Below are 17,524 nucleotides of genomic sequence, written 5' to 3'. Positions count from 1 at the left end.
TGATTAGTGACTTTGAGCAAGTTTTCATATGTCTCTTGGCTTTCTGAATGTCCTCTTTTGAAAGGTGTCTATTTAGGTCCTTTGCCCATTTTTTGATTGGATTGTTTATCTTCCTTTTGTTAAGTTGTATGAGTTCCCTATAAATGTTGGAGATTAAACCCTTATCGGTGATAACATTGGCAAATATGTTCTCCCATGCAATGGGCTTTCTTGTTGTTTTGTTGATTGTTTCTTTTGCTGTGCAGAAGCTTTTTATTTTGATGTAGTCTCATTTGTTTATTTTCTCTTTAGTTTCCAAAGCCCTAGGAGCTGTATCAGTGAAGAAATTGCTTCGGCATATGTCTGAGATTTTGTTGCCTTTGGATTTCTCTAGTATTTTTATGGTTTCCCGTCTTACATTTAAGTCCTTTATCCATTTTGAGTTTATTTTTGTGTATGGTGTAAGTTGGTGGTCTAGTTTCATTTTTTTGCATGTATCTCTCCAATTTTCCCAACACCATATATTGAAGAGACTGTCTTGACTCCATTGTATGTTCTTGCCTTCTTTGTCAAATATTAATTGAGCATATTGGTTCAGGTCGATTTCTGGGCTCTCTATTCTATTCCATTGATCTGTATGTCTGTTCTTGTGCCAGTACCAGGCAGTTTTGAGAACAGTGGTTTTGTAATGCAGCTTGATATCTGGTATTGAGATCCCACTTACTTTGTTGTTCTTTCTCAGGATTGCTGCAGCTATTGCGGGTCTTTTTTTATTCCAGATGAATTTTTGGAGAGTTCATTCTAGATCTTTGAAATATGCTGTTGGTATTTTAATGGGAAGTGCGTTGAATTTATAGATTGCTTTGGGTAGTATGGACATTTTAATGATGTTGATTCTACCAATCCAAGAACATGGTATGTTCTTCCATCTGTTTATGTCTTCCTCTATCTCTTTTTTGACATCCTGTAGTTTTCTGAGTAGAGGTTTTTTACCTCTTTAGTTAAGTTTATTCCTAGGTATCTTAATTTTTTTGGTGCGATGGTAAATGGGATTGCTCTTTTAGTCTCACTTTCTGTAAGTTCACTATTGGTGTATAGAAATGCCATAGATTTCTTGGCATTAATTTTGTATCCTGCTACATTGCCAAATTCATGTATTAAGTCTAATAGTTTTTTGATGGAGTCTTTAGGGTTTTTTATGTATAATATCATGTCATCTGCGAATAAGGACAGTTTTACTTCTTTTCCAATTTCGATGCCTTTTATTTCTTCTTCTTGTCTAATTGCAATGGCTAATACTTCCAGTACTATGTCGAACAGGAGTGGTGAGAGTGGGCATCCCTGTCTTGTTCCTGTTCTTAGGGGAAATGGTTTTAGTTTTTGTCCATTGAGTATGATGTTGGCTGTGGGCTTGTCATATATGGCTTTTATTATGTTGAGGTATGATCCTTCTACTCCCACCTTGCTGAAAGTTTTTATCAGAAATGGGTGTTGGATTTTGTCAAATGCTTTTTCTGCATCAATTGATATGACCATGTGGTTTTTTTTCTTTCAATTTGTTTATGTGATGTATCACGTTTATTGATTTGCGGATATTGTACCATCTTTGCATCCCTGGGATAAATCCTACTTGGTCATGGTGAATGATCTTTCTGATGTACTGCTGGATCCGATTTGCTAAGATTTTGTTGAGGATTTTGGCATCTATGTTCATGAGGGATATTGGCCTGTAATTCTCTTTCATTGTGTTGTCTTTCCCTAGTTTTGGTATTAGGGTGATGCTGGCTTCATAGAATGAGCTTGGAAGTGTTCCTTCCTCTTGAATTTTTTGTAGTAGTCTGAGGAGGATAGGTTTTAGTTTTTCCTTGAATGTTTGCTAAAACTCCCCTGTGAAGCCGTCTGGCCCTGGGCTTTTGTTTGCTGGAAGCTTGTTGATGACTGCTTCAATTTCTTCCATAGTTATTGGCCTATTGAGATTCTTAGATTCTTCCTGATTGAGTTTTGGAATGTTGTATTTTTCTAGGAATATGTCCATTTCCTCCAGGTTGTTTAGTTTGTTGGAATAGAGTTGTCCATAGTATTTTTTAACAATCATTTGTATTTCTATGGGGTCTGTTGTTATTTCGCCTCTATCGTTTCTGATTTTGTTTACTTGGGTCCTCTCTCTTTGCTTCTTGGTGATCCTGGCTAGAGGTTCATCAATCTTGTTTATCCTTTCAAAGAACCAGCTCTTGGTTTCGTTGATTTTATGTATTGTTTTTTTGGTCTCTATGCCATTTATTTCTGCTCTAATCTTTATTATCTCCTTCCTTCTGCTCACTCTGGGGTTTTCTTGTTGCTCTCTTTCTGATTCTTTGAGATATAGAGTTAGATGATTTACTACCATTTTTTCTTGTTTTTTGAGGTAAGCCTGTAGGGCTATAAACTTCCCTCTCAGGACTGCTTTCATTGTGTCCCATAGGTTTTGGATTGTTGTGTTTTCATTGTCATTGGTTTCCACGATGTTTTTAATTTCTTCTTTGATCTCATTGGTAACCCAATCAATATTTAATAACATGCTATTCAGTTTCCGAGTGTTTTTGAGTATTTTGGGTTGTTTTTATTGTAGTTTATTTCTAATATTATGCCATTGTGATCTGAGAAGATGCTTGGTATGATTTCAATCTTCTTGAATTTCGGGAGACTTTGCTTGTGACCCAACATGTGGTCTATTTTTGAAAATGTCCCATGTGCACTTGAGAAGAACATATATTCCGTGGCTTTGGGGTGAAGTGTTCTGAAGATGTCAATTAAGTCCATCTGATCTAGTGAGTCATTTAGGATTGCTGTTTCTTTGCTGATTGTTTGTCTAGAGGATTTATCCAGTGATGTCAGTGGTGTATTAAAGTCCCCTACTATGATTATATTGTTTTCGATCTCTCCCTTGATATCTTCCAGGAGTTTTTTTTATGTATTTGGGTGCTCCTGCATTGGGTGCATATATGTTTATCAGAGTTATATCTTCTTATTGTATCGATCCCTTTAGTATTATGAAGTGGCCTTCCTTATCTCTTTTTATGGCCTTCACTTTGATGTCTATTTTGTCTGATATAAGTATTGCTACCCCAGCTTTTTTTTCATTTCCACTTGCCTGAAAGATATTTTTTCATGCCTTCACTTTCAGCCTGTGTGAGTCGCTTATTCTGAGGTGGGTCTCTTGTAGACAGCAAATGTATGGGTCATGTTTTTTTATCCATTCAGCCACTTGATGTCTTTTGGTTGGAGCATTTAGTCCATTTACGTTTAAAGTTATTATTGAAAGGTACTTGTTTGTAGCCATTTCTATTTTTTGTGCCTGTTTTCTTTCTTAGCTTTTTATTTCTTCTTTTTGCACCAGTCCCGTTAGCATTTCTTGCATTGCTGGCTTGGTGGTGATAAACTTCCTTAACCTTTTTTTGTCTGTGAAGCTTCTTATTTCCCCTTCAATTTTTTTTTTAAAATATATTTTATTGATTTTTTACAGAGAGAAAGGGAGAGAGATAGAGAGCCAGAAACATCGATGAGAGAGAAACATCGATCAGCCGCCTCCTGCACATCTCCCACTGGGGACGTGCCCGCAACCCAGGCACATGCCCTTGACCGGAATCGAACCTGGGACCCTTCAGTCCGCAGGCCGACGCCCTATCCACTGAGCCAAACCGGTTTTGGCTCCCCTTCAATTTTGAATGATAGCCTTGCTGGATAGAGTATTCTTGGATTCAGTCCTTTGTTTTGCATCACTTTGTAAATTTCCGTCCATTCTTTTCTGGCCTGATGTGTTTCTGTAGAGAAATCATTTGATAATCTAATGGGAGATCCCTTGTATGTAACTTTCCGTCTCTCTCTTGCAGCCTTTAAGATTCTCTCTTTGTCGTGAACATTTGCCATGGTAATTATGATGTGTCTTGGTGTGGGTCTTTTCGGGTTCATCTTGTTTGGGACTCTCTGTGCTTGTGTGACTTTTTTCTTCCCCACCTCAGGGAAGTTTTCTGATATTATTTCTTCCAAAAGGTTTTCTAACCCTTGCTCCTCTTTCTGTTGTTCTGGCACCGCTATTATTCGTATGTTGTTTCGTTTCAGGTTGTCGCATAGCTCCCTTAGGCTCTCCTCCTGTCTTTTAATTTTTTTCTCCAATTGCAGTTCAGTTTGGGTGTGTTTTGCTTCCCTGTCTTCTGATTCGCTAATTTGGTCCTCCGCTTCTCCTAGTCTATTGTTGAAACTTTCAATGGTGTTTTTTATTGCAGCTATATCACTCTTCATTTCTTCTTGGTTCTTACATAAGTTATTGATTTTTTCATCCATTTCTTTTTGATTCTTACATAAGTTGTTGATTCTTTCATCTGTTTCTTCTTGATTCTTGCATAGGTAGTTGATTTTTTCCTCCATCCGGTTTATGCACTCTAGGACCCTTAATCTGAATTCTTTTTCTGACATGTTGCATGCCTCTGTTCCACTTAGCTGCTTTTCTGGTGAGTCCTCCTCTTCTTTCCTTTGGGGGTTTCTTTGTCTACCCATGTTTGATCTCACCGACATATCTACATGTTGAGTCCTTCAGGGTCTGCTCCTTGGGTGGCAGTGTCTCCTCTGGCTGTGGTTGTTCCTCGGGTGGTTGTGGTAGCAGCTGCTCCTCAGTTGGCAGCAGATCCTCTGGTGGGTGCTGTTCACAGCTGTCGTGGCTCCTCTGGCTGGTGGGGGGAGGCTTCACACACCGTTGCTGTTCCTCAGACAGAGGGTGTGCTGATCACGAGGCTGCTGTTCCTTGGATGGGGGCAGGCTACACACGCAGTTGCTACTCCTTGAACTGGGGCGGACTGCTCACGTGGCTGCTGTTCCTTGGATGGGGGCTGGCTGCACGCTGCTGTTGTTCCTCTGATGTGGTGGGCTGCTTGTGGGGCTACTGCTCCTTGGACTTGGACAGGTTGATTGCAAGTCTGTTGCTCCTCGAATGGGGGTGGGCTGCTTGCACGGCTGCTGCTCTTTGGACAGGAGTGTCCAGGCTGCTCTTGAGCAGATGCTCGTGGCGAGGAACCTGGCACAGCTTTGCCTTCCTGTCGCCCAGGTTTCCCGCTCAAGCTCCCATCTGAGAGCTAGTTAGGCCACCAGGTTCCGTCCAATGTGAAAGCCTGGATCCAGAATCGCAGAACAAGCTCCTATTTTGAGACGTGGCACCTAATTAGTCACCTTGCTCTTTATATGAGGCTGGAAAACGCTCTGCGTATTGTTTGCTAACCAGGGCCGTCCTGACCTCATGGTCTGAGAGTGGAAGTAGTCTAATGGGATTTTCCACAGTCCCGTGTCCCTTGGGACTTTTGCCACCTGGTGGGTGCGCTCTGCCTGAGCAGAGCTGCAGGCCTGTCTCAGGTGGGTAGTGTGGCCTGCCTCACCTCACCCCTGCTTTCCCATTCAGAAAGTGAACGGCGTCCTGGAGAGCCCCACGGGCACAGGGAAGACCCTGTGCCTGCTCTGCAGCACGCTGGCCTGGCGGGAGCACCTCCGTGATGCCATCTCCGCCCGCAAGATTGCTGAGAGGACCCAAGGGGATCTCTTCCTCGATCGCCCCTTGTCTTCTTGGGGGAATGCTGCTTCAGAGGGAGACGCCACAGGTCAGCCCCTGGCCTGACCTCCCGCATGGATGCAGGGATGGAAGGAAGGGGGGAAGGGACGGAGTGGACAGGCGAGGCCCTTGAGTGCAGTGAGCAGGCAGTGTTGTAGCTGCCACGTCACCTCTTGCCATCCTGGCTGCAAACTAGGGTCAGAGCCTTACAGCTATATTAGGACATTGCAGATGCCCACCTCACCCATTCCTGGTATGATACCAGGTATCTGAGGTTTAGCTGTATGAAGTGCTGAGCTGGCTGAGTGCCCCTGGGTTAACAGCACATGAGAGCGCTGTCTCATGGAGCCACGCCCTGTTCTGCTTCCTTGTGCCTGGGCAGCTTGCTACGCGGACATCCCAAAGGTCATTTACGCCTCCAGGACCCACTCGCAGCTCACACAGGTCATCGGCGAGCTTCGGAACACGTCCTACCGGTGGGTCAGGCAGCGTTCACCCTGCCGCAGAACTAGGGGGGGAATGGCCTCAACGCCGTAGTCGACAGTGTTGTGCCCCGACCGAGCCTGAGGGCATGCTGTGCTCCGTGCATACTTGGGCGGTCTCCGATGCCCACTGCTTGTGAGAAAGCAGCTCTGACTACATGTTGACCTTGGTCTACACCCTGAGCTCCTTGCAGGCGCTGCCGTGTTAGCTGTGGTGTGGCCATCGCAGCTGCACCTGTGAGGGGAGGAGGCTCTGCCCAGGTCCAGCAGCAGAGCTGCAGGAGTCTTGTTGCCCCACTTGCCTCCCTGTGAGCGAGCACGTGGGTGCTGTCGAGTCTCCTTCCTTCTGCCAGTCCCAGTCTAGGCTTCCGGATTCTTGCTCACCCCGGCCCCTTGGAGAAAGCCCCTCCCAAGCCTGGGATATTCTGGCCATGGCCACTCCCTCTGGCTGCCTACTTGAACCAGGTTTCCTGGTGCTCCCATATGTGCCCACACAGCTCAGGCTGTTGGGCAGCACTGTGGGCTATTGCCCTGTCGTTCTTGGTCCCTACGATTCTCTCTTCCCAGGCCCAGGGTGTGTGTGCTGGGCTCCCGGGAGCAGCTGTGTATCCACCCCGAGGTGAAGAAGCAGGAGAGTAACCACATGCAGGTGGGCTCCTGGGCCGCCCGCTTGTCCTCTCTGGTTGTGCGAGGTGGTGCTGCGGCTCTCAAAGCCCTCGCTGTGCCCCAGGGTGGGGGATAGAGGATGAAGAACTGGCTGGGTGGAGCTGGCTGGAACAGGGCTCCCACCATTGGCAGCAGACTCATTGGCCAGCCCAGTGCTCTGCCCTTTTCTTGGCCATCATGCAAGCTGGGACCACATGTCCTTTCCCTCCCAGATCCACCTGTGCCGCAAGAAGGTGGCGAGTCGCTCCTGTCATTTCTACAACAACATAGAAGGTAAGAGGGGCCGGGGGCTGCTCCTGCAGATTGTCAGCACACAGCAGCGGGGAGGAGAGCATGTGCAGCCTTGGGGCTGGGCTCGGGGCTCACGGCCTGATGGCTCTTGCCCCTTGGGACTCAGCTTGGTGAGGCAGGTGCCTGGCATTTGCTCCTGACTGGGGACTTCTGCTGGGTCGCATGCAGATGAACCACATGTGGGCCTGAGGCTGCCATCTCAGAAAGGCGTGCTGGCAAGGCTGGTCCCCTGTGTCCCCACCACCCCTGATAGGAGGGGCTCCCTGAGTGTAAACTGTTGGCAAACAGTGTGGGTTTTGCTGAGCATCCACTTCCCTCTGGGAGTCTGGCGCTGGGTGACCCCAGGAAAAAGCCTAGGCACCGGGTGCCTGGTGGGTTTCCCGGGCATGGCATCCCGCAGTCTGCCCCAGCTCGTTCTGGGGGAGGTGGTGGGGAGGGTTCTGGAAACTGTGTCTGGGCTCCCGGACCCCTCCACGTACTTCTCCCTTTGGGGGAGTTTGCAGTGTGTCCTTTCCCTGCAATGTGTCACAGCGTGGGTGTGGCCTCTCGAGTCCCAGCAACTCCTCCAGCCTGTATGCTGTGAGGTGAATGCTTCATGCAGAGATGAGTGCAGCGATGAGCCCAGGGCTGGTGGCAGCAGCCTGCCTTGGCGCGGCTTGGTGTGTGTGACAGAGGTGCCTGTGGCCTGGGAAGCCCGTCTCCTGTTGCTGACTTTGCTGCCCAGAGTGCAGGGGTCGGCACCAGTACCCTCGCCTCCACATCTGTTTCTCCACTGGGGCTGCCCCTCCTGTCTGTCAGGCTTCTTCCAGAGGTGGTGGCAGGACAGCCTCTGGAGTGGCCTCCAGTTTCCTGTCTGTGGTCAGGGCTCTGGCCTGGGGGCGGGGCGAGGTCGAGCTTCCCTTTGTTTCCTGCTTCAGGGGTGAAATTCAAATCCTAACCTAGAGGTGACATGGGCTCAGAGCACTCTCCAGGCATTAGCGGTCACCGTCAGTCCGGGTGTGGAGTGCCCAGTGTGTGGGCCTTGCTGGAAGAGGGCCAGGACGGCACTGCTCCCAGAGGCCTGTGCCGGAGGCCCCCACCCCCCCAGCCGGTGTCCCTGTGCCCTGCCTCTTGGAGAGACGGGTGGAGTGTGTGCCCAATGTGGGCATGGGCTCAGGCCCTCCTCGGCGTCTCCTGCAGAGCTTGGCCTGAAATGTGGACCCAAGCTCCTGGAACTCGCTCCTCACCCGATTTTGTTTGCAGGTTTGGGGTCTGGTGGCAGTGAGGACACTGGGGAAGGCAGTGAAGGGGTGTGGCCCAGCGGAGTGCAGCCTGCCCTGCTGCCTGCAGCTGCGCGGGTCTGTGGGTGGTGCTGCTCAGGCCGTGGGTGTTGCTGCGTGGGTCTGTGGGTGGTGTTGCTCAGGCCGTGGGTGTTGCTGCGCGGGTCTGTGGGTGGTGCTGCGCGGGTCTGTGGGTGTTGCTGCTCAGGCCGTGGGTGTTGCTGCGTGGGTCTGTGGGTGGTGCTGCGCGGGTCTGTGGGTGGTGCTGCGCGGGGTCTGTGGGTGGTGCTGCGCGGGGTCTGTGGGTGGTGTTGCTCAGGCCGTGGGTGTTGCTGCGCGGGTCTGTGGGTGGTGCTGCGCGGGGTCTGTGGGTGGTGCTGCTCAGGCCGTGGGTGTTGCTGCGCGGGTCTGTGGGTGGTGCTGCTCAGGCCGTGGGTGTTGCTGCGCGGGTCTGTGGGTGGTGCTGCGCGGGGTCTGTGGGTGTTGCTGCTCAGGCTGTGGGTGTTGCTGTGCACGGGCTGTGGGTGTTGCTGCGCGGGGTCTGTGGGTGGTGCTGTGCGGGGTCTGTGGGTGTTGCTGCTCAGGCCGTGGGTGTTGCTGCGCGGGTCTGTGGGTGGTGCTGCTCAGGCCGTGGGTGTTGCTGCGCGGGTCTGTGGGTGGTGCTGCGCGGGGTCTGTGGGTGTTGCTGCTCAGGCTGTGGGTGTTGCTGTGCACGGGCTGTGGGTGTTGCTGCGCGGGGTCTGTGGGTGTTGCTGCTCGGGCTGTGGGTGGTGCTGCGTGGGTCAGTGGGTGTTGCTGCTCAGGCTGTGGGTGTTGCTGCTCAGGCTGTGGGTGTTGCTGCGCGGGGCTGTGGGTGTTGCTGCTCAGGCTGTGGGTGTTGCTGCGCGGGGCTGTGGGTGTTGCTGCGGGGGTCTGTGGGTGTTGCTGCGGGGGTCTGTGGGTGTTGCTGCGGGGGTCTGTGGGTGTTGCTGCGCGGGTCTGTGGGTGTTGCTGCGGGGGTCTGTGGGTGTTGCTGCGCAGGGCTGTGGGTGTTGCTGCGCGGGTCTGTGGGTGTTGCTGCGCGGGTCTGTGGGTGTTGCTGCTCAGGCTGTGGGTGTTGCTGCGCGGGTCTGTGGGTGTTGCTGCGGGGGTCTGTGGGTGGTGCTGCGCAGGTCTGTGGGTGGTGCTGCTCCGGGCTGTGGGTGTTGCTGCGGGGGTCTGTGGGTGTTGCTGCGCGGGTCTGTGGGTGGTGCTGCGTGGGTCTGTGGGTGGTGCTGCTCAGGCTGTGGGTGTTGCTGCGCAGGGCTGTGGGTGTTGCTGCATGGGTCTGTGGGTGTTGCTGCGCGGGGCTGTGGGTGTTGCTGCGCGGGGCTGTGGGTGTTGCTGCATGGGTCTGTGGGTGATGCTGCTCAGGCTGTGGGTGTTGCTGCGCGGGGCTGTGGGTGTTGCTGCATGGGTCTGTGGGTGTTGCTGCTCGGGCTGTGGGTGTTGCTGCGCACGGGCTGTGGGTGGTGCTGCGTGGGTCTGTGGGTGTTGCTGCGGGGGTCTGTGGGTGTTGCTGCGCGGGGCTGTGGGTGTTGCTGCGCGGGTCTGTGGGTGTTGCTGCTCAGGCTGTGGGTGTTGCTGCGTGGGTCTGTGGGTGTTGCTGCGGGGGTCTGTGGGTGTTGCTGCGCGGGGCTGTGGGTGTTGCTGCGCGGGGCTGTGGGTGTTGCTGCTCAGGCTGTGGGTGTTGCTGCGCGGGGCTGTGGGTGGTGCTGCAGGGGTCTGTGGGTGTTGCTGCGCGGGGCTGTGGGTGTTGCTGCGCGGGTCTGTGGGTGTTGCTGCGCGGGCCTGTGGGTGTTGCTGCGCGGGCCTGTGGGTGTTGCTGCGCGGGTCTGTGGGTGTTGCTGTGCGGGCCTGTGGGTGTTGCCGCGCGGGTCTGTGGGTGTTGCCGCAGGGGTCTGTGGGTGTTGCTGCGGGGGTCTGTGGGTGTTGCTGCGCGGGGCTGTGGGTGTTGCTGCGCAGGTCTGTGGGTGTTGCTGCGTGGGGCTGTGGGTGTTGCTGCTCGGGGCTGTGGGTGTTGCTGCGCGGGTCTGTGGGTGTTGCCGCGCGGGGCTGTGGGTGTTGCCGCGCGGGTCTGTGGGTGGTGCTGCGCAGGTCTGTGGGTGTTGCTGCGCGGGGCTGTGGGTGTTGCTGCTCAGGCTGTGGGTGTTGCTGCGCGGGGCTGTGGGTGTTGCTGCGCGGGTCTGTGGGTGTTGCTGCTCGGGCTGTGGGTTTTGCTGCATGGGAGGCGATCTTCCCCTTTGTTTGGTGCACCCTCTGCTCGCAGCCCGCCCGCCTCAGTCCAGCCTCGCATGGGCCCTGGCACTGTACCTATGAAGGTCGATGGAGCTGTCCCCCAGGGCTGCCTCCCTGTCCACATCATCCCTGGTAAAGGAGGCAGGTGCAGGTGCCATTGCCAGAGCCTTGAGCAGCACTGGGTGGGGACCACTCCAGCCACCTTTCCTGGCTGCTGTGGGTCAGCTCACCCTCTCTGCTGGCCTAGCCTTCACCTGCTGGGTCCTTCACCTGCACTGCCCCCCATCTCCCTGGAGGGTCCCTGAGCAGGGAGGGGAGGAGGTCAGAAGGGGTGGGGACTGAGGGGAACTTTCTGCTCACGGCAGAGGCCGTGCCAGCTCAGTGTGTGCTGGCCCGTGGGCTGCGGCCCCATCCCCACTGCCCCAGGTCCTGCGTGGCAGGCAAGGGAGGCCGCCCCAGCTGGCCTACTGGCTCTGGGCTTCGTGTCTCCTCCTTGGTCCCCAGCCCACCTGCTCTGCCTGGCTCTTGCCGCCTGTGCTGTTGGGTCTACGCACCATAAACGTGAGCGTCCTTGCTGTGGCTCAGCCACCCCTGCCCCTGCCCATGGGATGTGAGGGTGTCTCCAGCAGCTGCGCAGCCCTTGGAAGGGAGAGAGAAGTGGGGAGAGGCCAGGGGGGCCTGGGAGGAGGGGAGGCTTGTGTGGGAGGAAGGAGAGATGCAGAGCTGGAACCTGCCCAGCCTGCATTGGGGTAAGGGGCACATGTAGCGTCTCCTCACCAGTCAGCCTGGGGTGCCCTCCTTGCTGCCCCCTCATCAGGTTGCTGAGCTGGTGGCTGGCCTGCCACCCAGCACTGCGGATTGCTGATCGGTTGCTATGGCGCTGTGGAGTGGATGGCTCTTTCTCCTCCCCCTCGTCTGCTGTTCCTGGGGGCACTTTGGGGTTGTATCACTGATGAAGGCCCAGTGTGTTCTGGCCTCTGCACTTTAGGGCTGGCCTGATACCTGCCACAGGAGGGCCGTGAGCCAGGGGTTGTTTCCACATATGGCTGTCCCGAGACTCTGGGTGTTTGTCACAGACCTCTGGTCCTGCCAGCCAGGGCCCTGGCCTCCCTGGGTTAGAGTCATTCCCAGCAGATTCCTGTGTCTCAAGTTGGGAGGCTGGGGTGCAGAGCAGGGCTCCCACAGGGTCACTTCAGGTTCAGAACCCTTCCTGGGAGCCCTGAGACCCATCGGTCAAAGATTCTCTCCAGTGAGACTCCAGGTGGCTGGGCACCCCAGTCCTGCCCTGAGGGATCGTCTTGGGGTGACCACACCTTCTGCCCGCTTCGTATGAGCTATTCCATCCTGAGGTCAGGGGACTCAGAGGACCAAAGGGTGTGTGCTTACTCCTGTCTGTGTCCCCAGAAAAGAGCCTAGAGCAGGACCTGGCCACCCCCATCCTGGACATCGAGGACCTGGTCAAGAGTGGGAACAGGCACAAGTAAGTCCCTCCCTTCAGGTCGCATTTGCACAGCCTTCCAGGCTGGGACCTCCCGCCGCCTGCAGACACACACATTTCTTTTCTTTCCTGTTTCATCTTTTAATCATGAAACTTAACAGTTGTTCAGTATAAAAAACATGAACGATTCAGAGGAATAGAGAGAGAAATGGAACTGCCCTCCTTCCCTGCACTCAGCCTGCTAGTGACTGCTGGGGAGCGGACCGCCCACTGTGCTCCTGTGGTCTGGATTTGGGGGGGCCAAGGGGCGTGGTGCTGACCCTCCTGCCTTGGGCTCAGCCCTCCACTGGATGCTTACCTGCCGCTTCTGTGATGGTCGCTGGAAACTTCTGAGCATCAGGGCTCCATGCTGTGATGAGACAGGACTGTTTGTTTCTGAGTCCCTCACCAGTCTACTCAGAACAGGGTTGGGGTTTTCTTGTTTTTGTAAGTTTATAAATAGGTGATCCACTCCCAGAGTTGAACACATGTTCCACTTCCCCCACCCCCGTGCCCATCAGAGGATGCAGCATACAGCCCAGCCTCAGACTGCGGCCCAGGGTTGCTGATGCATGTCCTGAACCCCCAGCCGTGTGAGGCTCATGTCCTCCCCCTGTGCCCCAGGCTGTGCCCATACTACCTGTCCCGGAATCTGAAGCAGCAGGCTGACATCATCTTCATGCCCTACAACTACTTGCTGGATGCCAAGGTAAGGCCTCAGCCACGTAGGATGATTCCTGACCCCAGGTGTCCTGGGCTTGTGAGGGGCTGTCTAGCCTCTGCTGGTTCAGCTTCTGGGGCTAGAGATTCGCTCAGACCACCAGATGTGTGGGAGGACCTGGTGTCGCACACTGGTCAGGGTTCACTGTGACCAGCTCCAAGCAGCTGGCTGGGCAGCAAGGAGACCGCAGGGCTGCAGCTGGACCGTCCCTGCCCTCGTCTGGCAGTCAGTTTTAGCCCCGGACTGGAGTGTCACCGTGTTTGGCCTTTGGGGTGCTATGTCCTCCTGTTTTAATGCAGGGGCATTGCATCACGCTCCCCTGTGTCCAGCGGCTGGTGCTCCATGTCGTGGAAGCACCGTGCATGTGCCCTGTGCTGCAGCATCGACTGGGCCCCAGGGATCATGCTGACAGCGCCCTTTGCCAGGCACAGGTCTCGGTGCAGGGAGGCAGCCAGCAGGAAAGCCAGCCTGTGGGCTCTGACTTCCTGCAGAGTCTGCACGGGAGCTGGTGGTGCACGAGGGCCATGGCCTCAGGAACAGCAGCCCCGAGCCACTGCTGAAGCAGGTGCTAGAGAGGGCGCAGGGGAGGAGCAGGAGCCCCGCGAGGCCGGACTCTGGCACAGAGAGTGGTGGTTTGCCGAGGATTGTGCGTGATTTTCCTAAGTCTTGCTTTTAACCTGGAGACTGGGCCCGGGCACCCAAAGGCAGTGATATCTCAGCTGACTTCCTGGACGTAATGCTCTCAGAGCAGGGAAGTTCTGACAAAGAGGCTGGTGGAGCTCCCACTCCTGACTCCTGGACTCACTGCAGACACGTGCACATCGAGTCCAGGACAGACCCATAGAGACTGGCCGAGATAGCTCTGTGGGAAAGGAAAGGGAAGGGTTGTTTGTTTGTTTTTCCCCAAAAATGGTACTGGAGTAGCTGGATGTCTGTTTGGAAGAGTGGGTCTCCCCCAGGACTTAACTGCCTCCTGTGGCATGAAGCTGAGCCTCCTGGAGACCTGGGCTCACTGCAGTGGTCGGGAGCTTTCTCCACCCGGACAACCAGGGCACCACCCACACAGGACAGAATCGATCAATGGGACTTCACCACAATTTAAAGCCTTGAGTCTTTGAAAGAGTTAGGAAAATTAAGAAAGTTCAAAGGCAGGTCACAGAAAGGGAGAAAGTACTCCTGGTACATTTGTCTTTCAAAGGGCTGTGCCCAAAATATGTGTAGCCCTTGTCACCAGAAGAAGAGATAAATGAAACAGAGATAAGAAATTTATCTGAAACAGAGTTCAGAGTAATGATGGTAAAAATGCTCAACGGTATGAAAAAAAAATATAGTAACTGAAAAAAGAACAGTCTGAGATAAAAAATGACATAACACAAATAAAGAACACATTGGAAGGAATACACAGCAGATTAGGGGAAGCTGAGGATTGAATCAGTGAATTAGAAGACAGAGTTGAAAAAATCAATCATAGAACCAAAAAGAAAAAACAAAACAAGAGGACACCTCAAGGGAGCAGTGGGACAACATAAAACGTAACAATCTTCAAATAGCGGGTGTGCCAGAAGAGTCAGAAAGGTAGAAAGGGATAGAGAATGTATTTGAAAAATAATGGCAAAAACTTCCCTAATCTGGTAAAGGAAAAAGTCACACAAGTTCAGGAGGCACAGACAGCCCCAAGCAAGAAGAACCCAAACAGGCCCATGCCCAGACACATCATAATTAAAATGCCAAAAATTAAAGACAAAGAGAGAATCTTAAAGGCAGCGAGAGCAAAGCAAACTTACAAAGGAGCTCCCATAAGGCTGACACCTGATTTCTCATTAGAAATTCTATAGGCCAGAAAGTAATGGCATGAATTACTCAAGGTAATGGAAACCAAGGATCTGAGACCAAGATTACCACATTCAGATGGCTATCATTCAAAACAGACAGCTTCCCAGACAATAAAAGGCTAAAGGAGTACATCACCACCAAGCCAGCATTACAAGAAATGCTAAAGGGACTGCTATAATGAGAAGAAATAGAGACACCTAGGCATACAGAATTAAAATGGTAATAAATAAGTACCTGTCAATAATAACCTTAAATGTAAATGGGTTAAATATTCCAGTCAATAGACGTAGGTAGATCACAATACCAGATATCAAGCTGTGTTACCAAGCCATGGTTCTCAAAACTGCCTGGTACTGGCACAAGAACAGACATATAGACCAATGGAACAGAACAGAGAACCCAGAATTGACCCAAGCCATTATGCTCAATTAATATTTGACAAAGGAGGCAAGAGCATATAATGGAGTTAAGACTCTCTAATAAATGGTGCTGGGAAATTTGGTCGGATACATGCAAAAAAATGAAACTAGATCACCAACTTACACCATACACAAAAACAAACTCAAAATGGCTAAAGGACTTACTAGTAAATGTAAGACAGGAAACCATAAAAATCCTACAAGACTCCATAGGCAGCAAGTAGCAAACATGTCATAGCAATATCTTTACCCACACAGCTCTTCTCCTGGGCAATGGAGACTAAGGAGAAAATGAACAGATGGGACCACATCAAAATAAAAACCTTCTGCACAGCAAAGGAAACCATCAACAGAACAACAACAAAGCCCACTGCATGGGAGAACATATTTGCCAATGCTATTTCAGATAAGGGTTTAATCTCCAAAATTTACAGAGAACTCATACAACTTAACAAAAGGAAGATAAACAATCCAATCAAAAAATGAGCAAAGGATCTAAGTAGACACTTTATGAAAGAGGACATACAGAAGGCCGAGAGACATATGAAAACATGTTCAAAGTTGCTGATCATCCGAGAGATACAAATCAAAACAACAATGAGGTACCATCTCACACCTGTCAGAATGGTTATCATCAACAAATCAACAAACGACAAGTGTTGGAGAGGATTTAGAGAAAAAGGAACCCTCTTGCACTGATGGTGGGAATGCAGACTGGTGCAGCCACTGTGGAGAACAGTATGGAGTTTTCTCAAAAAGTTAAAATGGAACTCCCATTTGACCCAGTGATCCCACTTCTAGGACTATATCCCAATAAACCAGAAACACCAATCAGAAAGGATGTATGCACCCATATGTTCATAGCAGCACAATTTACAATAGCTAAGATTTGGAAACAACCTAAGTGCCCATCAGCAGATGAGTGGATTAAACAACTATGGTACATCTACACAATGAAATGCTATGCCACTATAAAAAAGAAGGAACGTTTACCATTTGCAACAGCATGGATGGAACTGGAGAGCATTATGCTAAGCAAAATAAGCCATTCAGAGAAAGGTAACTATCACATGATCTCACTCATATGTAGGATATAATGATCAACACAGTTTGATGAACAAAAATAGATCCTGAGACAAATGGCAGGGGAGGTAAGGGGGTTAGAGAGCAACCAAAGGACTTGTATGCATGCATATTAGCATAACCAATGGACACACACTGGGGTGGTGGGGGCTTGCCCGGGGTGGGAATGGTTGGGCGGGGGGGCAATTGGGGGAAAAGGAGACATATGTAAAACTTAAGATAATAATAATAGAAAGACTAGGTAGTCCTAGCCAGTTTGGCTCAGTGATAAGAGCATTGACCTGGGGACTGAAGGGTCCCAGGTTCAATTCCGGTCAAAGGTACATGCTGGGTTGATGGCTCAGTCCCCAGTAGGGGGCATTCAGGAAGCAGCCAATCAATGATTCTCTCTCATCATTGATGTTTCTATCTCTCTCTTCCTCTTTCTCTTCTCTGGGGGGGGGGGGAATATAGACAGACAGACATAGGGTACCTCAATTGATACAAAAACATGACCCAACTGTTTGCTATCTACCAGACAGAGACCCACATTAGAACAAAAGACTCACACAGGATGAGAGTGAAGGGATGGGAAAAAATTTTCCATGCAAATGAAAAAGAAAAAAAGCTGGAGTAGCAATACTCATAACTAACAAAATAGACTTCAAAATGAAGGCCATCACAAGAGACAACAAGGTCACATAATACTAAAGGGATTGTTCCAACAAGAGGATATACTGGTAACCATGGTAAACATATATGCACCCAATATAGGCACGCCTAAATATATTAAAAATTCTAGAGGACTTTATCAGAGAAATCGAAAACAATACAGTCATATAGGGGACTTGAACACCCCACTAACTTCATTGGATAGATCTTCCAGTTAAAAAATTAGGAGTCACTCTAAAGGACATACTGGATCAGATGGATTTAATTGACATTTATAGAACATTTCACTCCAAAGCTGTAGGATATACATTCTTCTCAAGTGCGCATGGATCATTCACAAAGATAGACCACATGTTAGGACACAAAACAGGTATCTGTAAGTTCAAAAAGATTGAAATCATATAAAGCATCTTCTCAGATCATGGTGGAATGAAATTAGAAATCAACTACAGTAAAAACACCCAAAAACATTCAAACACATGGAGGCAAAATAGCATGTTATTAAACAATGAATGGGTTACCAACAAGGTCAAGAAAGAAATAAAAAACTTTCTGGAAACAAATGAAAATGAACACACAACAACCTCAAATCTCTGGGACACAGCAAAAGCAGTCCTGTCAGCGAAGTTCATAGCACTACAGGCCTACCTCAAAAAACAAGAAATATCAGCAATAAACTATTTAATCTTACAACTTAAAGAACTAGAACGAGAAAAACAAGAAAATCCCAGAGTAAGTGATTAGAGCAGAAATAAATAACATAAAGACTTAAAAAAGAAAGAAAGAGACCTAACCGGTTTGGCTCAGTGGATAGAGCATTGGCCTGCAGACTCAA

General features: G+C 50.7%; 1 protein-coding gene across 5 annotated transcripts in view; it reads left to right on the top strand.

The window, feature by feature from the left end:
* RTEL1 (regulator of telomere elongation helicase 1) overlaps positions 1-17,524 on the top strand; it is a 48,780-nt gene that overhangs the window by 5,106 nt on the left and 26,150 nt on the right. For all 5 annotated transcript variants that reach the window (XM_059704997.1, XM_059704998.1, XM_059704999.1 and 2 more), the window contains exons 3-8: positions 5,405-5,600; positions 5,934-6,027; positions 6,601-6,682; positions 6,912-6,972; positions 11,910-11,985; positions 12,607-12,691. In XM_059704997.1, the coding sequence (XP_059560980.1) occupies positions 5,405-5,600; positions 5,934-6,027; positions 6,601-6,682; positions 6,912-6,972; positions 11,910-11,985; positions 12,607-12,691 (594 nt within the window). The remainder of the gene's footprint in view (positions 1-5,404; positions 5,601-5,933; positions 6,028-6,600; positions 6,683-6,911; positions 6,973-11,909; positions 11,986-12,606; positions 12,692-17,524) is intronic.

Source organism: Myotis daubentonii, chromosome 8 (assembly GCF_963259705.1).
Source record: "Myotis daubentonii chromosome 8, mMyoDau2.1, whole genome shotgun sequence".
Classification (NCBI taxonomy): Eukaryota; Metazoa; Chordata; class Mammalia; order Chiroptera; family Vespertilionidae; genus Myotis; species Myotis daubentonii.
This window is presented reverse-complemented; position numbering and strand designations above follow the sequence as displayed.